Source organism: Aspergillus ochraceoroseus (genome assembly GCF_002846915.1).
Source record: "Aspergillus ochraceoroseus IBT 24754 chromosome Unknown P175scaffold_4, whole genome shotgun sequence".
Lineage (NCBI taxonomy): Eukaryota > Fungi > Ascomycota > Eurotiomycetes > Eurotiales > Aspergillaceae > Aspergillus > Aspergillus ochraceoroseus.
The window spans coordinates 2,135,324-2,158,678 of record NW_024468479.1 but is presented as its reverse complement, the minus strand read 5'-3'; the positions used below and the strand labels follow the sequence as shown (position 1 = coordinate 2,158,678).

The 23,355-nt window shown below is 48.0% G+C and overlaps 6 protein-coding genes across 6 annotated transcripts; 1 reads left to right on the top strand and 5 right to left on the bottom strand.

Annotated features, from left to right (window-relative positions):
* Positions 1-757: 757 nt before the first annotated feature.
* On the bottom strand, positions 758-3,278 carry P175DRAFT_0248782 (putative RNA binding protein (Arp)). Its single transcript, XM_040892690.1, has 4 exons — positions 3,034-3,278; positions 2,756-2,813; positions 1,920-2,626; positions 758-1,829 (listed from the first exon to the last, which is right to left on the bottom strand). Exons 1-4 carry the CDS (start codon positions 3,187-3,189, stop codon positions 909-911), a joined length of 1,842 nt encoding a protein of 613 aa, XP_040752571.1. The 5' UTR covers positions 3,190-3,278; the 3' UTR covers positions 758-908.
* A 2,832-nt stretch (positions 3,279-6,110) lies between these two features.
* Positions 6,111-7,878, bottom strand: P175DRAFT_0438021 (MFS transporter; the record flags this gene model as incomplete). The annotated part of the gene is made up of 5 exons (XM_040893887.1): positions 6,111-7,318; positions 7,387-7,446; positions 7,520-7,577; positions 7,656-7,676; positions 7,747-7,878. 5 exons carry the CDS (start codon positions 7,876-7,878, stop codon positions 6,111-6,113), a joined length of 1,479 nt encoding a protein of 492 aa, XP_040752570.1.
* A 1,230-nt stretch (positions 7,879-9,108) lies between these two features.
* Positions 9,109-10,292, bottom strand: P175DRAFT_0437765 (uncharacterized protein; the record flags this gene model as incomplete). The annotated part of the gene is made up of 2 exons (XM_040893868.1): positions 9,109-9,996; positions 10,044-10,292. The coding sequence occupies 2 exons, from the start codon at positions 10,290-10,292 to the stop codon at positions 9,109-9,111; spliced, it is 1,137 nt and encodes a 378-aa protein (XP_040752569.1).
* A 1,161-nt stretch (positions 10,293-11,453) lies between these two features.
* On the top strand, positions 11,454-15,260 carry P175DRAFT_0437861 (uncharacterized protein; the record flags this gene model as incomplete). The annotated part of the gene is made up of 1 exon (XM_040893874.1): positions 11,454-15,260. One exon carries the CDS (start codon positions 11,454-11,456, stop codon positions 15,258-15,260), a length of 3,807 nt encoding a protein of 1,268 aa, XP_040752568.1.
* Positions 15,261-15,638: 378 nt separating this feature from the next.
* On the bottom strand, positions 15,639-16,962 carry P175DRAFT_0493462 (uncharacterized protein; the record flags this gene model as incomplete). The annotated part of the gene is made up of 2 exons (XM_040895965.1): positions 15,639-16,628; positions 16,693-16,962. The coding sequence occupies 2 exons, from the start codon at positions 16,960-16,962 to the stop codon at positions 15,639-15,641; spliced, it is 1,260 nt and encodes a 419-aa protein (XP_040752567.1).
* Positions 16,963-18,298: 1,336 nt separating this feature from the next.
* On the bottom strand, positions 18,299-22,214 carry P175DRAFT_0459439 (condensin subunit YCG1). The gene is made up of 2 exons (XM_040894704.1): positions 19,961-22,214; positions 18,299-19,900 (listed from the first exon to the last, which is right to left on the bottom strand). Exons 1-2 carry the CDS (start codon positions 22,028-22,030, stop codon positions 18,614-18,616), a joined length of 3,357 nt encoding a protein of 1,118 aa, XP_040752566.1. The 5' UTR covers positions 22,031-22,214; the 3' UTR covers positions 18,299-18,613.
* Positions 22,215-23,355: the final 1,141 nt, after the last annotated feature.

Sequence of the window (23,355 nt, the reverse complement as noted above, 5' to 3'; positions counted from 1 at the left end):
ATAATATACTGGGGCAAAAAAGTGTGTCGCTCAGGGGAGCAAACCACAATCACACATCGACTTTTCTGCAGGCAAACACAAATAACACATAAAGATAACAGAGAAGGGGGTAAGAGAATAGAAAATGATTATGAACATTCAGAACAATCTTGTTGTACTCACAATTTCCGATCCGTGTGCCTCGCATGTCCCAAAGCTGTCGTTACTGGCTCAAAAGGAATACCCCCAACACCCCCACAGTCCGTTCCGTTGTATCCCATCCGTGATCAATACCGTAATTCTCCAATGATTCCTATTGCCGAAGAGCGCAGAGATGAACTCGGAAAACAAAAAACAATATCTAGAATGCAATGCCATGCTTGAGACAGCCTCCGCATAAGGGCTTGCGGTGATGAAAAGAAAAAAAAAATTGGGGAAGGCGCCCCATTTGCAAGATCTCAAGCATGAGATGGACATGTGAAGCCCACACCGACCGAAGGAAGCCAAAAAAAAAAAGACAAAAAAAAGAAAAAAAAAAACGAAGCGATGATCACACCAAACCGGGGAATCGAGGGATGAAACCGCCAGCACCTGCCTGCCGGAACCATCTTCTATACCTTGGAACATCGCTGTCAAACAAAAACCACACAATACCAAAACGTACCGAAAAGGGGGAGCTGAAATCGAGGGTGCGATAGATGACAGAAGAAAGAAAAAGGTGATCAAATAGGGTAAAACGACGACACGCTACCTGCCCGCTCCTCCCAACCTAATGCACCAGAACAGCAGAATCCCTTATACAAACACCCATCAGCAAACATGTACCAACATATTCGGATCTCCATATTCACAATAATATGTAGGAATACCGGGAAAATTAAACAATAAATCCAGAGGCACCAGTAGTAGGTCAAGCTCAGAGCATTGCTTTATGCAGGGGACTTGCTAGCACCAGCACCATTGCGACGCGGATGAGTATCATCCGACACGGTCAGTCCGCCCAAGCCCGTTGAAAGGAAGGCAAACGGATCGTTAGAGCCTTCATTACCATAGAATGCACCGTTTGCAGCACTGGTCGAGGAAGCGTGGTCCGCTCCACTGAACGCTGCCTGGGTAGCGGGGTTCGCAAATGAGGCTGCGGAGTGAGAAGCATTGGTAGAGCTGTAGCCGGCATTCATTTGTCCCATGGGAGGGTACGCTCCTGGGGTATTTCCCAGGCTGGACGGCAATCCGTAGTTACTGGGAGGGGCTCCAAACTGCTGGTTGAATCCGCTGAATCCGCCTCCGGTGGAGCTAAAGGCCCCTGGGGCTGGGGTGCTGCTCATCGAACTGTGACCCATGCTGAAGCCAGAGGGGGGATCCATGGGGGAAGGAAAGGCGGAATCTGCAACGACAGCTGCTCCAGATCGAGGAGCACCGCAGCGCAAGCAGTTGATATTCTTGGCGAAGTTGTGATAGCCACATCCCTCGGAGCCACACTTCCAGTCACCAGCCCGGAAAGGAACCACGCCTCCGTTGCCACCCATGCCGCGAGAATGGCCCATTCCATGGCCGTGACCCATGTGAGGCGGCATCATCGATGGTGGGCCGTAACCATAAGCCCCGTATCCCATCGGATCAGGGGCAGCAGCCATAGCGGGGAAGGAGCAACGGAAACAGGCTGTACGACGCTGGAAGTTGGAGAACCCACATGAGGGACAGGTCCAATCGCCAGGTCGAGGGCGGTTCTTAGATGGGGGGAATGGCGTTAGGATTTCCGCTGCGCGATCAAGAACACGGCTGGAGGAAGGAGAGACTTCGATCGCTTTTTCGTTGAGGGCACGGCCATTCATGCAAAGGCTTTCCGCGGCCTGTGACGTAGAAAATTAGCATTTTAAACCATGGTAAATGTCCGTGAAGAAAAAAGCCGGGGGGGGGGGGGGGAAGGAACTTCAACGTACCTCTTCGTGGGAGGAAAACACCGCAAAACCAGTACCGGTGGGCTTATGCTGGTCCGGGGTGCGAAGGGTCCAAAAGGCAATCGGACGACCCCCGAATTGAGTGAACCAGCTCTCTAGTTCGGACTGCGTAGTGTCGTGAGGAAGACCACTCAGATGGAGCACCTTGCTACGTTCTGCGAGGAACGCACGAACATCAGCTCTAGCATCCATGGGCCGGGTCAAAATCTCAGGATGTTCATGGGCGGGCTGAGACTTGCGGATCAAACCGCGCAGGACTCGGGCGAGGGTTACAGATTCATCCATCGCCCGACGAGGGGAAGCGGGAGCCAAAGCCTGCAAATGGAAGGGAAGGTTATGTTTGATGGGAGCCGACGACTGAACAGGCTCAACCTCGAGAGCGGCACAGATGTTAGAGAGGGAGCTAGGTCCGAAGGGAAGAGATTCAGGGTGGTGGGTCTGCCATCTCTGGTATTCGGTGCGGAGGTCAAATGTGCGCGAATGTTGAAGATATGGAGGGAGAACAACAGCCTTATCCCGGGCCTCTCGTGGTAGCTGCACGCGAAGGTCCCACGAATCCAATGTCACAAAGGCAAACTCGACGTTTTTGCTGACGAGATGTTCCTGGGCGAAGGCATCGAACCGGTTGATAGCGTCGCGGAAGGTACCTGCTGAGCGAACATGCTCCCAAGTCAAAGTCGTCAAGCTCGCTGGGAAAGATTATATCAGCCATTGAACTATCCACCTGAGATATACGGTAAAGGAGGAGGATGGGAAAGGGAAAGTGCGGGATTTGGTGAGGACGCTTTGGATCGGTGTATGATGGGTGGTGCACTTACTGCAGAGCGGCGTGATTGGGGTGTTGACGGGCTTAACTAGCACACTCTCCCGGTGCAGCTAAAGAGCAAAATTCTTGTCAGCAAGATACAGAAGGAAAGAACTGAGTTGGTGGTTGATTTGGGGATTTTCGCCTATTTCCCCCGGCTTTCCCCCAGTGGGCTTGAGCCCAGTCTGGAGAACGAGAAAAAGGAGAGGGGAAAAAAAAAAAAAAACCAAAAAAAAAGAGGGGGTCAGCAGAGGGAGACAGTCGAATTGAACGACTGAAATCAAAGCGCACCTCATCGCAGGTCTTGGTATCCAACAAGATCCACCCCAACTCGATCACCTCCGCAGAGTCCTTGGTGACATAGACGCCATGTTCATCGCAGGTGGTTGCAACATGGATGACAATATAGCGATCCAGCTTGGGAGTGGGAGATGAGACGGATGCCATCGCTCAGGCTCTTGGGACGTTGGCTGGTGGTAAGGCCAACGGGGCGCCAGGGGGAGGGGGAGGAGGAGGAGGAATGGAGAAGTAAGGGAAAAATCGTGCCTCTGCAAGTCCAGCAGAAGACACGGATTCACGACCAGGGGGAAAGAGGTGTCGTGAATCGAGAAGAAATAAACATACAATGAAAAGAAGGAGAAGGGGAGGGAGGAGGAGGAGGAAGGGAAAGAGGAAAAGAAAGAGGAAAAGGATGGATGGGGAGAGGAAAAAGAAAGTCGAACGTCAAGCAGAAAACCAGTTCGTTCGTTTTTGGTGAAGCGTCGAGATTAAAAAGAAAAGTTTCGGGTTTGAGGGGAAGAGAAGAAATTGGGACTGGGTAAGTTAACTACTACTAGTAAGTGCTATTTAGCTATTTAGCTATTTAGTTACATCCATAACTCATTCATTTCGATTTCTCTTCAATCTACAGTCTGTCTTGCTACAGGATGTTCTTTCCATCCTCCATCCAGGAGTTGCCGATACGCTGATATTTCATTTCATCCTGGCGGCTGACGGAGAATTGGAGAGAGAAATTTCTAAACACGACAGAGGTCACCTACAATAATGACTGGTGTATATCGAGGGGTTTCGCCATCAATCCAAGTACATAGAATAGAATCCATGGATTAAAAAAATTATATCAGATTATAAAACCAGCGGGAAGAATGGGGGGAGGTATGGGCTCATGAGGCAATTCCATACAGTATCTTACCTCGTTGTTCGTATCTTTGATGTATCCTCGACCTTCATATAAAATCTCCTCAATCATTCAGGGACATGACTACTACTACTACTACTATACAACGGCTTCTTTCCGATAATGAGAAATCCTCCTAGAACTTGAGTCTGAAAATTTCAGTCGAGGAAATGAAGAAAAAAAAAAAAAAAACGGATTCTTTCACGCCCGAGTGCTAAGATGGCTCCACATCCGAAGGAACGCGCTGGTTCGTGCCTGCAAGAATACATCCCCTAATACGCCAACAAGAAAAACGTGATTCTAGGCGACCATGGTCTGTGACTCGTAGACATACATAGGACCATAGGTACTCTCATTAGGGTTTTTAAATGTGCATAAAGCACCTACCGAGTAGAAATCCAGAAAAGGATTGAATACATAGTTAAATAGGATGGCTGGGTGATTCAGCCGCCTGGGATTTTCTCTGACCTGCCCACCTCCTCACCTAGAACAATCCATCCCTCGGAAAAGAATCCTATAGTTTCATCCGTGCATGCTGCAGATTCAAGTGATGAATTGACAGCCAGGAACAGCGGGTTAGTCATTACTATCCTGCATAACTAACTAACTAACTAACTAGCCGCCGTACTCTGTATATGCCTCATCTATAATAGAAAAAGTGGCCCCATCTGCTCCGGTGCTATTTGTGGATATTCTATATCTAGAAGACCAGCGGAATACAAGTATTCTGCCAGTAGTATGTGAGAGGAATACAAAATACACTCTCTTCCCAGGGACCAATTCTAGTATAGTCAGTAGAATATATGAATGATGGATGGTTTAAAGCAAATGGTGATGATTACTACAGATGACATAACCCTAGCTCTAAGCATTTCAAGATTCAACATGTTAAAATACCACTGAATTGGATACTAAGGCTCCTCTTGTCTTTATTGAAGGAAGAGTTACCTTGTACAGCTACAACTATCTTCGACAGACAGGAAGCCGTAATCTTTGCTGCACGATTTATTGTTGTTTCAGTTGAAATTACTATAGGTATGGACTACATTATCTGGATTGTTGAAGCAAAGATGCTGTAGATTCTTACTCTATAGCTAGCTAATTTATAATAGGGAGGAGAATTTTAACTTTAAAGGTATATATTAATAAAAATATATACTTTGATTTATATTAGACTCCAGATTCCCCTGGTTTTTATACCTATACTTATGATAATAGAATCTATTATCCATCATAGACTAAGAGGCCACGGGAATTCCCCAAGTTATAAGACTATTTCCCCCTAGAACACCCCCTATCTGGGCAATTAGTCTCTTTGAATATCTAAGATAGCTTAAATAGGAGACATTAACTATATTGCTGTTTCTTATCCCGTACTCTGTATATGTTGTCTGTATCCTCCATACTTGCGTCTAGATCGCTTTCCTGCATGGTGGAGAGTCAGTCAGTCTGGACTCGTCCAGCCTCTATGTTTGAAGGGACTTTGATAGCTCATATCGTCACTTGCGGCGAGCACGGAAGTGATAATTGATCGGAATTGGCTTGACGAGATTGGGTTCCGCTGGATGTAGTACAAGTCTGGCACCCGTTTCACTAAAGCCGTACAAAAAAAAAAAAAAAGGCAAATCAAGGTTTAATGGCCCCTTCTCGTTTCCCTTGCTCAAGGCCCTTCATCAACCACTCATCATACAAGAGCTCCAGAGCTGTCGGTCGGTCAGAAGGGTTCCATTGCAAAGCCCGTCGGAGCCATCGTAGGAACCCGTCCTTGTCTTCCCCCCTGACGTTAGCAGCTAAAGATTCCAATGTAATATTAGGAATCGGGGTTAATCCTTTCCAGGATCCAGAAGAAGGAGCAATATAGACTGGGAGGTTAGCCTGTGCAATAAGCTCAGCAATTCACCTTCATTCCCAGCGCGAGAAGCAAGAAATACCAAGTTTTATGCTAGTAGATATGAATCGTACCAATACAAATTTCTGCATCAGTCTGCGATCACAGGTAATGCAGATTTCATTCCTCTTCATGCCTGACAATCAGAAGGCTTTATGCATCTATATTAAGTAGTAAAGTCCAGTGTCTTTTCGTACCAAAATCCAAGCACTAAGATCTGGAGTGTGAATGGACGGTGGACAGGAAACCGGCCTTGTTGGAAATGAACAGAAAACATAATACAGTTTGGTCCTCAATTGCATACTAAGGCTTCCCTTTGCCTTTATTGCAGAATTTGAACCCCCCGAAATATAACAGAACAGGAAGAGCAGAGACTCCAGTCAGCAAGCCCAAGACTAATGTCATGGTGCCCCAGCCAGCACTTGCCCGGATGAAACCAGCAAGGAAAGGGCCCGCTATGGAGCCAGCAGCGTAGGCTGAATTTGCGAATCCATATGCGAGCCCCATTACCCCCTGTTCGCCAAATGTAGATGGCGCCTCCTGTGCCTGTTCTGAAGCCGCATAGGAATTTTCCGCTAGAACAAGCGGGAATAGAACAGCCATGCCCATACCAAGCACTACCAGCAATGCACACATCAGTACCTTATGCCCTATATCATTACCAGAAACTAGACGGAGAAGCAGACAGGGAGGCGCGCTTATAAGCAAGGCACCTCCTGCCAGAAAACGTCTCAACTTGGGATATCGGTCGTTAACCCAACCAACCAAGGGACCCAGAAGACTCGGCATAACGAATGGGATAAATATAAGCCCTTGCGCAGTCTGCGCCCACTTGAATGTATCCTGGACAAAAAGTGGCAAGACACTATCAAAAGCAGATATAATAACTGAGACCACAACACAGGTCCATATGACCACGAGTATACGCGGAGACGACAGAAGTCTACAAGCAGCCTTTAGACTGGCGCGTGAAGCTGGAGTTTCCGATCCACCACCATCTCGAGATGGGGGCTCAAGCTTGCCTGCAATGGGTCCGTTTTCCGGTAAGACCGCTGGGGGTTCCGCAATCGCTGCAGATTCGCTCTGGACTGTGGTTTGCTCAGCTGGGGTGTGGAGGAATTTCACAGCCTGCTTCGTCTCGATCATTACAAGCCGAAGACCCATATCCACACCGATCAGAGCAAACGCTACGATGAAGACTGAATGATAGCCTCCGTGTTCATACACAGCACCCCCGACTAAAGGGCCCGTTAGATTCCCGAGTGTCATGCCCGTGCTAATATAGCCCATAGCATGGCCCAGCTGCTCATCGGCCACAGTATCGGCCAGTAAAGCACATCCTGCGGTCCAAACAATCGCGGCGGCCGCCCCCTGAAGTATCCGGCCTGCTATCCAAAGGCCGATGTTGGTGCCCGCGCACAATAAGGCGGTGCCCGCACCTAGGATGAGTACGCCAGTTACCATGGGCCACCATCTTGATTGAATTCGATCAGAGAGGTAGCCATTGAGCGCTGCACAGATGAGATTAGAGATGACTAGGAAACAGATATTTTTTACAATAAATGGAATCTATGCTCACGTGCAAAGGAAAACTGGGCAGCGCCATACAATGCTAGCAAGATGGATGTCCATTTTTGTTCTGTGATGATAATAACAATCTATCAGCAACATAAATAGATAGTAACCAGTGGCACGGAAAGTATGAAACATACCGTCATTCGCAGAAACATGAAGCCGCTCATTCAGTGCACTGGGTATCACAGGAACAATCTAGGGGAAGATTTATTAGTTGATATCAGTTCCGAGATAGGTAGATACTAAGTATACGTAAACATGGGGAGAGCCTACCAGTCCATATAGGAAACTGTCCTGTTATGACTCCTGTCAGCCCTTTTATTAATTCCATACGTGGCTCAGTTAGGGCTTCATGGATACGTACGGTAAACACCGCAAAGGAGGCCACAAATGTGATGAATGATACGGAGGACCTCCCCTTGAGTAGCCAGGGCGGTCTTTGGTGTTTATCACGATGGGCTGACCATGGAACGCATGCCGTCGTCGCCTTTGCCATAGATCACCTCAGCGGAACAGACTCGATGTGGACGGCCAGTTTATGAGGGATCAAGGACAACCCTGACAGAAAAGTGAAAGATCTGTATAGGACCCAAGGTGGTACGCGTTAGGAGAAATTCCAGAAATATAGCCTTGACATAACAAGAGTTACCTTGTACAGCTATCTTATTATTATATCATTGAAACTACAGTCTTTCTAGAACCAGCAGCTCAAATTGACCATAACATCGGTGGATCCCTTGCTTGCTGACTGGATCCGGCATACCTCTAATACGGTTTAATATGATCTAGGGGGGCATCTCCGGTATGGGATGTCGAGTCTGATTGCCAGAACAGCGAATATTGTGGAGAACATTGGAGGATTTGTTGATTATACGAAATTATTGAAGGCCTTGCAGGAGAACCAATGCAAGCTACATGATCTTTCTAAATTGCATTTAATGCTTCAGCCATGTTACGTCAAGTATCAACGGTAAAAATGGAAGACGAGGTAGAAATAAGGGCAAAGCCTCAAACTGCGGCCTCGTAATATGTAACCCCTTGGGATAATGATATGCAATTCTCCTTGCGTCGGGCCATTTGACGAGTAAACAACATGATATAACAACTATCTTTGACAGACATGAGGCTGTAATCTTTGCTGCCAGACTATTGTTATCACTGTAAGTATGGACTACATTGCCTGGATTGTTGAAGCAAGCATGCCGTAAATTCTCGCTCTGCAGCCGGCTGATTCAGAATAGGGAGGAGGGGTCAACTTCAAGGCTATATATTAACAAAGATATACGCTTTCATTTCATATTAGAATCCGGTTCCCCTGGTTTTTACACCTATGTTTAGGACAATAGAACCTGTCATCCATCATGGACACGGGAATTTCCCAAGTTAGGAGACCATTTCCCTCTAGTAGAACACCCTATTTTGGCAATTCATTTCTTTGAATATCTTAAATAGTACATTCATTAGTTAGGGCTTCTGCTGACGAGCCTTATCCCATCAAATAAAATCAATGTGCGATGCTATTTCTCATCTAACTACTCCAGTATAACTTTTTGTTACCCAAGTGTCAACTTGGCTAGCAGCCTCATCCCGAGTGTTGTACAGAGAACAAGAAATAGAATGAAGCCTAGTTGGCTACTACTGTTAGTTTTGATTTATCTGGCTTGTAGTTGTCTTTCTCCCTCTACTACAGGTGCTCACTGAACATGGATACTATATAAACATGCCACTATCCTTCATTTGACCCCTCCGAACCCTGAAAGTATTCTGCGGCCACTCGTTTCTGCAGCCACTCGTATGAAGTTACCGGTTTCTCCCTGTCCCAGTCAGCCATACTCGGCTTCCACCGTCCTGGCACCTCGCATCCCGGCAATGTCTCAATAATCTCCTCTGGGTCCACGGCTCCGGTATACGCGATTGAGTACCTGTCTAGAACAGCCTTCGCGGTCACAAACCCCTCCTGCATCGTCTCCTTCCTAGGAGCAACCACCTGGTGCAACGCGCTTTTCCACCGCCCATTCGATTGTCGTTCCAGCATATCGCCAAGGTTTACAACGATCGTTCCGGGTTTGGGTATGACTGGTCTGAAAACATGTCCGTCGTGGACCTCTAATCCACCGACGGCGTCCTGGAAGACAAGCGTTAAAACGCCGTAGTCTGTGTGGGCGTTAAGTCGCCGCGCTTCCCCCCCGCTTTGCGGCTGCAGGACCATGGCTGGGTAGTGAAGAAAGCTCACATGGCCGAAGTTGAGGGTCTGTTTCCGACAGAGGCTGTCGGGTTCGATGTCGAGAATCGCGCAGAGAGCCTGCCGGAGGGATTTCTCTACTTCGGTGCATGCGTTCCACCACACCTCATAGAACTTGCGAAACCCTGGAAAGATATCCTCCGGCAACCAGCGATTCGTGCCACTACTGGGCCCTTCATGCGGGTTGCCTATTTCCAGCGTTTCCTTGTGGTCGGGGGACGCGGCCTGGTGGGTTTCCACCTCCTTGTCTTCGAAGACCAGCTGGCTAATGTGTCCGACTCCGTACTCTGCGTACCCTGTGTGGTCTTCCAACGCGCTACTGAGCGGACGAGCAATCAAGTTCTTGGTGCTAGATTCGAGATCGAAGAAGCGCTTGGAGTATACACCCAGTCAGCCTATCCCCGAGAATAATATGGAACTGGACATGATGGGGGACTTATCCATTCAAATGCTTCGTCGAAAAGTGCCTGCGAGATGCTATGATTTGCAAGGTAGATGAAACCGTAGGTCTGAAAGGCGTGGTCAAGCTGGCCAAGTGCCTCGCGCCGCTCAGTAGGAGACCCGAGCAGCTTCGAGTAGTCCAGAGTAATCATGTCGGCTGCTTCATTGCTGGAAACGGCAGCTGCTAGCTGCGGGTCGTGGTGAGAACCCCCGATAGAGCCCACCATACTGTTGATTATGATGGGTGGCCTGGAGCACGGCTAGGGGGATCGTTTCGTAATATGATGGCTTTGAAATCTGTAGACAATAATCCGGGGATACTGACGGAGATTATAACTTCTTGCTTCTCCAGGGTGAGTAGTGGTGGTCTACGATGAGAGAACCAGATCTTTTGGTATGCGCCAGTCATTGAATCAGAAACATACTGACGGGTAGGACTAAGTAGAGAGACGCAACATAAGATGGCGCTATTAGACGTAAGGAGAGACGGTGACACATTAGTTATTATTCCACTATCATCTCTGGAGAGAATGTTGATACACCGCTTCTAGTATTCAGAATGATGCTGGATTGTAGATAGTGCTGCTGATCTTTGTGTATGCGGTACGAAGTCAACACATTCATAGTATGTCTGACTGGTAGCCAGTGAAAGGATCTACTAACGTAGTATCCCAGCCTGTGATTAAGCAGGGGATGGTAACTAATGCCCAAGTTGCCATCATGCTACTATGTCTGCAGAAATTGTCTTTAGATTCAATCGTCACTCTCGACCATATCATCTTACTGGTGTACAATCAATGAGGACAAGCTACCTGCAGATCAATATCGTTGTCAAAACCTCTGGATAATATTCAACTAAGAATAGCGGTGAGATCCGAGTGTGTAACAGAAAATATGGGCCTGTTGGCTCCAGTATATGGTCTCTCTCTATAGCAAGTGTCATATGCATCAGCAAGGGGCTTTGGATAAAGCCCGTGTTTGATATCATATTCTTCAGCTCGAATTCCTTCATATGCTGTAGCCTCTAAGGGGAATTAGACATGTAGGGAGGATTGAGCCTTACAGGGCTTATGTGAATTATAGTACCACATACCCTAATTGGCAATGTGATATAAATTGGACTTCATTGCTGCTGACTTTTTTTTTTTTTTTTTTTTTGCCTGAAACCACATGCTATACTGGCAAACTCTCCGAGAAAGATTACAAAGTAGCCTTCTCGAAAGGCGAACCCGAGAGAGCCGACAGTGACGGCCACACCCAAATCACCCAACCCTAAACAGAATCATACAATGGCGAAGTTGACACTGGGGGGTAGGTTTATGGAGTTTGACGGGGTGAGGTTTCCACCATTGCCCTCCGACTCCTACAGATCTTCACTCAACGACCAGATGAAAAAAGTCCTCTTACATGACAGCTCCGAGGCCGCGTTGCCCACCAATTTGTGCCTGAGCTGGGCACTGGTTCTCGCCCTTTATACCAACTCTTTCGACGTGCTTTTTGGACTCTTAGATGACAGAGAGGGTAAGAACAAGGGTGCCGATGCCATTGTCCCTTGTCATCTCACCCTGCAGCCCGAGGATGTGGTAAGGACTGCATCGGAGACGGTGGACCAATATTGGAATATAAGTCGTCATTTCGAGCAGCAGGGGCTGGATAATCTGCGCACTACGAGTGCGGAGGCTACTCGTATTTGCGACTTCCACAATATTCTGGTTATCCGGCCGTTGGAGGCTCTGGAAGAGACCAGGGCCATATTAACTAGCCAAATTAGCTCCAGTTACCCTCTTGTTTTGACATGCGGCCTAGACAATCAAAGGGTGGCAGTTCATGCAATGTTTGACTCCGGTGTTGTATGTTATGAGCTGGTAGAATCTATACTTCACCAATTTGCATTTACTCTTGGTCAGGTCAGCACAAACCTGGAAGCACGTCTGGTAGACATACAAGCCAGCAACCCCGAAGATCTGGAAAAGAATGTGGCGTGGAATAAGCTGAATGAGGTAGAAAAATGCACGGAATGCGTTCATCATCTGGTTGAACGTCATTGTAGGGAGCGGCCCTTTGCGCCAGCCATTTGCGCATGGGATGGAGAGCTCTCATACGGCGAACTTGACAAGCAAGCGTCTTACATTGCGGAGCAGCTGTCCAGGGTCGATGTTGGACCAGATAAGCTTGTCTTTATCATGTCTGAGAAGTCGAAGTGGACACCTGTCGCCATTCTTGCGTCCCTAAAGGCCGGGGGAGGGTTTTCACTGCTGGATCCCTCCCAGCCAGCCCATCGGCTTGCAACACTATGTGACTTAGCGACGCCTCAGTTAATCCTTGCCTCAAGGCGACATTCTGTTAAAGCTTCCCTCCTTGGACCCCCTGTGATGATCATCCAGGATATGGGACTTGGAGCCCTCGATGAGACCTCAGAGAACCCAAATTCTCCGATATTATCTACGGTTGAGAGCCATCATCACACCTTACATGTGGGCTTTACTTCGGGCTCAACTGGAACGCCCAAAGGGGTGTTGACGGACCACGCCGCGTTTACCAGCGGTCACGACGTTTCTGGGCTTAGCAGAGAGTCTCGGGTGCTTCAATCGACATCATACAACTTTAGTGCCTGCATGTGGGAGCATTTAGTAACATTGACCCGAGGAGCTTGCTTATGTATACCATCTGAAGACCAGTTGGAAAATGACGTGGAGAGGGCAATCTGCGAGCTTGGAGTTACTTGGGCTATGATCACACCATCTGTGGCCAGAGTCATCGAGCCCCAAAATGCCCCAAGTATCGAGACCCTGTTTCTTGTGGGCGAGGCAATAGGACGGCTGGAAATAAGTAAATGGGCGGAGAAGGTCGCGTTATACTCCATGTATGCACAGTCTGAGTGCGGCAGTCCCATCATGACCAAACGCATCTTTGGGCCAGAGGATCTATCTACGCTTGGCCACCCAGGCTCTGCGGTTGGATGGATTGTTGACTCGATGGACCATAATCGATTGATGCCTCTGGGAGCGGAAGGGGAGCTGGTTCTTCAAGGACCGTGCCTGGCAAGGTCTTATGTGAACAACGCAGAACAAACAACGACAACATTCATCGCAGATCCTGCGTGGGCCCGCCAGGTAGGTATGGATACACCGAATCGGTTTCTGAAGACCGGCGATGTTTTTTCCCGCAGTCCGATTGATGGATCGTTCCAGTTCCGGGGGCGCAAGGGGGGGAAAGTTAAGATCCGCGGTCAGAGAATTGAACTCGCTGAGGTCGAATATCATTTACGCAGCCAGTTTCCGCAAGTGCCTCATGTGGTTGCGGAGATCGTTCGCCCGAGCGATAGTGACTCTCAGTATGGCATGCTAGTCGCTGTTATTCCAAGCCGTGCTTCTCCAAGTGATGGAACCCCCAATATATGCAGACTCCTTCCACCGGATAAAAAGTTCCTACACCATGCGCAACGGGCCTTGGATCAGCTGAGCAAGGGACTGCCTACGTATATGATACCGAATTCTTTCATATCGGTTGAGAGTCTCCCCCGGACAGCTTCAGGGAAGCTTCATCGGAGACTATTGGCCGAGACACTTTCACAACTGTCTCGAAAAGAAATCCTGGCCTATATGACTCTCCCCAAGGTCTACCGGGCCCCGAGCACAATAACCGAAGCAACCTTGCAGTCCGTGTGTGCAAGGGTCTTGTCCATAGAACCTGAAGAGATCGGCATGGACGATAATTTTCTAGGGTTAGGGGGAGATTCGCTCTCAGCACGCCAGATGGTAACATTTGCACGAGCAGAGGGACTTTCCATCACAGTTGCCGATTGCCTTCAACAAGCCAACCTAACCTCACTCGCAAATTGCGCTCAAGATTCTCGCTCGTTGCATGTCAAGCCCGTTCCTATTAGAAAAGATCCGGACCCCTTTAACTCGCTGAGAGAAGACTTCTTGCATGATCTCCCCCAGACGCTGACCACTGATATGATCGAAGACATTGCTCCAGTGCGTGAGGCACAGTTGTTCCTCGTCCAGTACCGGATAATAGACTACCTGCTTATCCGGATATCAGGGCTACTTGACCCGGTCAAACTACGCCGGGCTTGTGAAAGCCTGGTAAAAAGCCATACCATGCTGCGGACCATCTTTGCACGCGTCAAAGACGAGCACGTGCAGGTTGTTTTGCGAAATGTGGAAGTTCCATGGGAGGCCTTCACAGCATCCACAGATAGCTATGATCCTGATATGTGGGCGCATTCTCAATGTGCAGACGACCGCAAAACGCCCGCTCCAACGAATGGGCCGTTCTTGAAGTTTATACTACTACAGGATGACCGGACCCGACAACATACGCTTATTATGCGGATCAGCCATGCCCAATTTGACGGACTCTGCTTGGAGAATATTCTACAGGATTTCGCAAAGTTGTATGAAGACCAGCCGCTCAGGATCCAAAGTACCTACGCGGACTATGTTCGAAAATGCGCCGAGATGCGTACCGAGGGAGCTTTACGATTCTGGAGCGACCTCCTGGCCGGCTCGACACCGACAAGCCTTCCTCTTACCCCGTCAATGGACCATACTCAAGAGGAGGCGTGTGTAGTGGCCGCGCAAGACATCCCCATAGCCATTCCGCCGCCTTCGGGCGCAACCTGGGCTACCGTGGTAAAGGCAGCCTGGTCGTACGTCCTCTGGCAGAAAACCGGCAAAGACGACCTCACCTTCTGCCAGATGGTCAACTGCCGTTACGTCGACGTCCCCGAGCCAGAGCAAATCCTTGGGCCGTGTTTGAACCCTATTCCCGTGCGGGTGAAATACGACGCCTCCTGGACGGTGAGGGATCTCCTGGGTGCTGTGCAGAACCAGCACATAGCGTCCCTGGAGTACCAAACGCTGGAATGGACGGATATCGTCTCCAACTGTACGGAGTGGCACAGTGATACGGAGATTGACTCGATTGTCCTGCACGAGAATATCAACGCCAGTCCGGCTGCACAAGTTGGCGAAGCTGTCTGGCGAGTTTCCGCGCATAGCGTCGACAACCCCCCGGAACGGACCATATACCTTTATACTTACCCGGAACAGGATTCCCTGTATGCGGTTCTTATACTATCCAGCAAGTTTGGAGGAAAGGCAGATGCCGAAGGTCTGGTGAAGAGCTTTTGCTCCGCCGTGGCATTATTTGTGAATAGTCCGGACACTTTGCTCTGTTCACTGTGATTTTTTTTTTTTGACTGGCTACCGTAGCTGGTCTATATGGCAGCTATTTTAATGAATCACGTTAAAGAAAATTAGCACCACTGCGTAGGCATCCCCATATATGTCACTAAGATTTTTCGCTTGGTATCAAATCCGTTGTATCTCGTTCTTAAGGCCAACCTGTGGCTCTTGGAAATCCAGCGAAAGAAAAACGATCAATAAATAATGAGCATATGAAAGAGATAGAGAAACACATAGATGTCGTTTCCAGGCTTAAGATAGTCTAATTAACGCCCTATTAACACTTTTTGGCCCAATACGTGGATTCAAGCACATTCATAATACCCAACTATATCCACAACCGAATTCCAACAATCCTGGAACAGTGAAGTTGTCGACTTACAACGATGCCAGCTGGCTATTCACAGCGATACACCGGCCTGTGATCCCTATTGTACGGGCCAGGGAAGCGTCCACCAAAGGCGAAAAGTGCAAGTTCACGCCTGGTTGAAAAAGCAAGCAAAAGGAGCTCCCCCCGTAATGGAAACTGCCGATTTCCTGGCCCTTGAACACATGGTCTCCAGCAGAAACCGTAGACACGCAGCTTGATACATCCGCCATGCCGATGGCAAGGAACCCCACGGTGCCCAGGGCCTCATTGTCTGCGCGGATCAAGATCGCGGTTCTGGTTGCAATGGATGCAATCATCTGCAGCGAGGCATCGGGCGCTTGGCGATCGGGGCTGGGTCTCCCGGTGGAATGATCGATGTTCTCGAAGCCCTTGGAGGGATCCGCAGCGAAATAGGTTCCTGGGATTTGGAGAACTTTCACGACGGTTCCTGCCACTGGGGCATGCCATCGATGGTAGCTGAATGCCGATAGCCAGCCTTGGAAGACCGTGCCTCCGGGGAATGTCGACGCGTGGGGATCATTGTCGAGCATGCCCTGCAGCGAATACGTCGTCCCCTTGAGTGAGAACTGGGTTTCGGCGGGGACGTCGTTCATGAGTGCAAATGGTTGCGACTCGCAGGGATTGATGATAATGCGGTCGTCCTCTGGGGATGCTATCGGCCGCATTGGGGGTCGAAACTGACGAGTGAAGAAGTCGTCCCAGGACCGAAAGCCGTAAGATGGCAGTGAAGGCTCACAGATAAACGCTTCCTCGAAAGACGAGGCTTGGAAAGGAGTGTTATGGGCATTGTTGACCACTTCTAACAGCTCCTTCAGGGCACCCTTGGACACCCAGCCGCTCTCCCGATCGTGAATGGCGGTAGCAGAGTCCGGCGATGAGAGATATTGGCCCCATTTTTGGAGGATGGCGAGAAAATGGGCATTGATGTCTTTGCGGCTGAGAATCTGGGACCCTGTTCGGGTATTCATGAACCAGATCTAGGAGAGGTTAGTGGTTCAGTCCACTGCGTTGGCGAGGATCGAAAGGAACAGTTCACAGTACCATTGCTTCATTTATAGGAAAAGCGATGATACATTGCGTTTCAGCGATTGAGCTCCACCAAGGCACTGTCTTGATTGCTTGGTCAATCGCAGTTATTAAGGAGCTGTAGTTTCGAATGCGTGCATGTCCATGTTCCTCAGAATCCTCCAGGAACTCTTCAGGAATCTCACTGAACGCCTTTCCAAACAGCTGGATTAACTCTGCATCATTCTCTATATGCCTCTGAAGGCTTTGGACAGCTGGGTCCAGTCGGTGCGCAAAGCATAGCATGCTGTGGTTTTCAGCAGATGTCCTGGGGTTCTAGGAGAATCAACTGAATATAATCGGGTGATGTGAAGGTGAGCATGGCTTATTCGGCCCCCTTGGCCTACAGCTTACCCAAGTCTTGTATTTTTATGGGATCAAATTCTCTGGGTTGGCTGTCAGTCCGCAATAACATCAGCTGGGGCTGATCATGCATTGTAGACCGACATCCATCAGCAAGGGGACCACATGCAACCAACTCTTTTGGAAAGTCGTACTAGATAGGGAAGCTTGGTTTATTACAGGCTGAATGGATCCATATTTGTTTATAGAGATGTATATATAACCGGGTTGTAACGGTGCAATCATACGAGGTGGTTATAGTTGCTTGCGTTAGGATAAATCCTTCACGTCCAATATCTCTCGCCGCAAAGCCCGGCTTGCCAGTAGGACTACATACGGAGTACATTAAATGCCGAGTCTCTCTCTTCTTCATGCAGCATTTTGCGGTGTATTTATGTCGGTTATCATCTACATACATACATCACATCTGCTCCTTGTGGAATGCGACATAGACTATTACCTTACTGCATATCTGTCTGTCCAAAGATACTACGCACTGCCTGGCAACTTGTAAGCCCAAAATCTTACAATAATCTCGGATCCACTGTGGAGAGAAGGCAAGAGAGTCTGAAAATCCTTACTTCACACCGTTATTGAAGCATTTTCATATTCCCAGCTCCCCATTTGCTTTAGAACTGACGCGTTGAAGAAGCAAGGATTATTTTTGTCACACTCGGCTGCTCTCAGCCAATGCACGGAGTACGGAGGAGAGTGATTCGTATCCGTACTTGAGCAGTGTATTAGGGTTCGTTGGCATACAAGTGTAGCTGGCATATGCCAGATCACCACCGAATAACTACGAGAACTCACCCTCAGATTTCAATTCCAGAATGATCGGGAAATGAAACTACAAGCTTTCTCATAAGGTGTCTGTTGGTTTGATGAAAAAAAATCTATACACAACTGATAGATTTCAAGCATGTATAAGCAGTATCCTTCAGCGGATGCTCCGTTCCTCTTAGGGGAATATGGGCACATCCCGGGATGCACACGCATTTTGCTCATGTTGACGAATACGTATCAGAGTCGGAGTGGGCAAGCCTTGGGGAACTGCGTTGTTACGTGAAGATCGGCTGTATCTACGATTCCACCGATGATGCTGAGGCTTAATGCGCGGGTTACGCTATTCCGCTGACCTTTTGCTCTCATCATATCCTAGATGAGGAGTTCTAGGGCTCAACTTCGCGTTCTACGTAGGGATCTATAAAGCGCATCATGATAAATGTGATAGAAATTCTAAGTCAGTTTACTTCATTTACCTACGAAAACTGTAAGATGAATATCTGTCATGATGGGTTGCTTTGCCAGGGTTTGCCAGTTAATGGTATAATAAACGCCTCGAGTTCAACAAAATTATATCATGAAGCATCCGCTGCTCTTTACAGAAAGAATCCATAGACTGCACTCTGAGAAAGTCATCATTTCCAATCATAACCAAACAACCAAGTAATTACATTGCAACCCAGCCAGCCCAGACATACCCAGTCGTTCAGCCCACAAAACCAGCCTGTTACCAACGCCTGGAATCAAAACAAGACATAGAAAGCAGTATAAATTACTCTTCCTCAATGGCCTCAGACTTGATAAAAGTCATCCGACTATCCTCGTCCTCTTCCATGATGCTAGGCTCAACAGAGAACCCCCGACGGAAGGTGCCTGGCTCAACAGAAGGCCGTACACTGCGGGACCGCACGCTCGCAGAACGGACACTCATCATATCGCTTTCGGTCTCTGCGGTGCCTTCCCGGACCCTAGCGCTGGCATGCCGAGAGCCCTGGGCTACTGCTAGTAGCTTGAGTATAACATTTTTGACTTTAACAAGGGTATTTCGGCCGGAAGCGTCGATTGCAATGCCTTCCTCGATGGTCTGGTCCAACAGCTCTTTGACCTCTTGAGCCAAGGACGCGTTCTCCTGCGTGATTTCTCCCTGGGCACTTCGAATGCTGGAGCGGAACGGATCGTCGTTTTCCGGATTATGGGATGCCGAGCGGGACGGTGCGGTTGGAGGGGCTACATAGAGTTTACTCATGAGGGAGAACAGAAGCTTCTTCTCCTCCTTAGAGCAGCGGTTAGAGCCACTGCTAATCCCTAGAACGCGCTCCAGGATGTCCTTGATCAACTCTAGATGGATAAATCCGCATGCATTGGAGCTGGGAGGACCGCCTGCCAGAAGCCTCTCCCCCCCAAGTCCAATCACCCGGCGCTCATCGGTCCATTCTGAGAGCATACCCAAAACTCCACTCATTAGCAATTTCAGCTCCCGCTGGCCGACGCTCTCATCAATCTCGCCATCACTATCTTCCTCGGCTTCGAGTGAATAGTATTCTTCTGCCGCATTTAGAATAGCCCGAACAACTGGTACGGTAATCTTCCGCATATGTTGTGTGTTCAAGGGTCGGGAGTGGGAGTACACGGGGAAGAAATAGGCTAAGGACTGCCTGAGAGCAGGATTTTCGCGGGTACGGGGGTGGAAAAAGGAAACGACCAGTGACTGGAGTAATGTCTCTATGGCGTTTTGGTTGAACTCCTGAATGACTGGGGGGATATTAGTCCCAGATGGGGTAAATGCCCCTGTGAGCAAGAGTTTGGAAAGGGCCGTGGCAGCAGCAGTTTGAACGGTGTGTGGCGAGCTTGCTTTGAGCGCTCTAGCAAAGACCTTGAGCAATGGCTTCTGGAACGGAGGAGGGGACACGGTTTCCTTGTCAGACTGCGTCACAGGGGCCAGCAACGTGGGATGACTCGTGAGCATATCACACAGGATATGAAGAGCAGTGACTTGCAGGGCTTCATGGCCCTTACTGTAGCAGTGGATGAAGAGCGTCATGTTTTCTTCAGCCAAAGTCTGCTCAAAACGGTTAGTAGATGTAATCTTATAAGCTGGGGGGGGAGGGGGCGGACTAACTTTATCAAGCAAGCAACAAAGGCCAAGGCATTCTAGACCTTTTTCTCGAATTGGAGCTTCATGACTCCGGACAGCAGGAACAACGAGGTTATTAAGCATAGTAACCAGGTTCATGTTGGCCTGGAGGTTGCCTTCAACATTTTGCAACATACAAAGAGCAATGTGAAGACATTTCATGTTGACCACGATTTCGCGGAGGACCTTCGCCTTCGCTTCCTCTTTGTTGAACGGTTTTTCTTCCTCGCTCATTGGGGTTTCAGATCGATGGCGGCTGTTGGTATCATCGCTTATTTCAGACTTTGCAGACACGAAGCTATCTTCTGTGGTAATAGTATCGTGGACTTCAGCAATAGCTTCCAAGACAACGCTGCAAAATTCGTTCTCGGCAGCAGAATCTGGCCCACAAACACATCGCAGGGTTTCAACAGTGAGCTTGGTACATTCTTCGGGTAGTTCTGGGACAGCGAGCGACTCTCGGAGGAGAGAGAACATCTTTCGTCGGCCCACCTCGTCACTGTAATCAAGAGTCATTGCAATATGTAGCAATTGCTCAACAATGAACTCAATCTCAACGCAATCGTCCTCGTTAGCATCGGGCATTTCTTTTGCAGCCTTTTTTCGTTTTAGAAGCTCCGTCATGTATTTGTGAAGATAAAATGCCAGTGCCGTAACGACAGGGATTTTCTCCTCAGCTAAATTCTCATATTTTCCCTCGTTCTCAACGCGGCAGAAGTTGTTGAAAGATCGCAGAAGGAAGGCGGATTCTGCTGTGAGAGTCTCCCAGAATGGTTCGTCGAAGACAACGGCTTCGCGGTAATCTGCACGGCCATTCCAGAAACTACGCATAGCTTCATGTGCAATTCCAGACTCCATGCCCGAGTTGACTACGTCAATTCGCTCAAGAAGCTCTAGGAGGGCGGGGATATTTGGCGGCGAGCGTTGACCACTCTTTTCGGGATCGCTGTTTGTTCCAGCACAATCCTCCACCCAACGGTCGTAAAACAGCTTCCCAGTGGCCTTCGCCACACTTTCATCACGGTCACGTAGCCCCCATCTCAAGAGTTTTTCTCTCATGGACAGAGACAGATGCCGGAAATCTCCGAGGGTAGGGAGTAGGCGAGAGTATAAAGCCCGTCGTGTTGGTGCATCAAGATCACGAGCACGTTCAAGAAGATAGGGAAGAGTGGCAGGAATTATAGGCAGATTGAGAAGCAGTGTTCTTCTCACTTCCGCGCTCGTGTCGTTTTGCATTATCTCAACCAGCTTGTCCACAAGGGCAGCAGAGCTATCGTCATTTCCATCCTCATCCTCTTCATTTCCGGCCAATCTGCCAAGGCCCATGACTGCCTGTACCCTCACAGAGGGTTCCTTGTCTCGGATCCGCTTTAGGAGGCCCTGTCGAAGGGTATGGTATAGGTCATCGTCAATGGTATCCAGAGAATTGACGACATGCGCGATAATCTGTGTGCATCGGAATCGGACGATCTTGTCTTTTGCTGATAAAAGAGGCACTATGAGTGTCACAATACTTGTCGTCAAGTGCGCGGTGGGTGTCTCGTGGGTGTTATGTATGTCATCATCGTTTTCCAAATTAAAAATCTCGGTATCTTTCTCCGATGCATGCGTCAAAAAGTTTCCAAGGAAGCGCAAAACACGGTCTCCAACCGGCTCGGTCTTCTTAATTGTGAGGATTCGTAGCATGCAACGCCCAACTTCCACATTGAACTCTCTCTCGGGAACTGTCTCTTCACTTGGAGTCAAGCGCTCCCTTTGCGCTTGGGTATTTTTGTCTTCTTTTTTGTTCGATTTCTGGGGGATACCACAGCAGGCCTCTTGTATTTTCCTCAGTCGCACCACAAGTTTGCGATGCCCTGTCGTGGAGCGTTGAGCGTCTGCGAAAATAGCGCACACATCGCGGCGCAAGTTGGGAACGGCTTCAGGCAACCCAGGCTCCTCCGGAATTGCAAAGGACGGTGTCGCAGAGCCAGCACGACCAACCGAAGCTGAAGCTTGCGTGGAAGGTCTACGGGTGGTAGTAGACGTCGAACGGGCGGAAACTCGACCAGGCATCTTGACAGAGGGGTAATAATATCGGTGAATGTGGCGCTTAGTTATGGACAGGAAAGAAGCAAATTCACAAATTCATCCTAAAACATTGGAATCGAGTATATTGCGGCGCGACGCCTAAGGACGCTGTTTGTCGTATCAAAGATCAAAAGTTGAGGAAGTTGTCGCTGGCTTCGTCGTCTTCCGCACGGCTTGTTATGATTGTGATGATCGTTGCTGAGCGTCACGGGGGGTGGAGGATAAACAAACAGCCCAAACAGGAAGTTGACAGATACAGTCGGTGATCACCTGACGCCCGGTCCCACCTGACGCCCGATTTCACCACTACTAGTAATATTGAATATGAAGTAATTCAACCATATATAATTATTATTATCGTGTGATCTTTTAGTGGATAAATATAGTTATTATTAGGACTCTATATATAGTTTTTAATTAGTCTAAAAGTACTGTAGGAGCCGGATCTCGCGGCCTTAATAATTTACTATTAGAGGGGCCTCTAGGACTTCTATAAATATTGTTAGCCTAGTTTCTATAGATTTTTGCTAGTATAAAGCTTTAGAGACCTTCTTTAGAGACTTCTTTACCTGCTGGAAGTTATTTTAAAGCTAATAATCTACCTCCTTTACTAGGTAAGCATCCTCCTTTTATTATTTCTTTTACTCTACCTCTAGTAGCCATAATTCTTACTAGAATACTTGATTTCTCTTTTATTCTTCAAGTAAGTATTGTTTCTCTTCTTTAGCAAGCTATTAATAGATCTTTTCTTGCTCCTTTAATACCTTAGTAAGTTATATAGCTTTATCCTTCTATATTTAAAGATTATGAGCCTACTAAACCTTTTAAAGAGAGTAAAAAACTGCACTATTATTTTTAGGAGCTGCAAGCTTAAATTATAAGAATTTCTTATATTAATACTTCTTCTTCTTATTCTAGAGGGCTAATTCAAGGCCTTAGTAATATAATTTTAGAATAATATTCTCTATAGAGAGATAATATATTATTAAGCTTAATTTCTTAGTATTTTTATTATATATATTAGTAATAACTTAATTTAAAAGCTTCTTAATCTTCTACCAGTCCTCTACCTATAGAATAAAGTATAAGGAATTACTTAAGGAGGGCCTAGAATTATTCTACTTATTAAATTAAACTAGAACTATTTCTAGATTTAATAGCTATATTCCTATAGTTTGCCATGAAGAAAGAATATTTTTTATTAATAAGGCCTATTCCCAGGCTAGCTAGAAGAGGTAGAAGAAGTCCTATTTAGTAATATAACTAAGGCCTATTAATTTATATAGAAAGTCCTCAAGATTCTTACTATA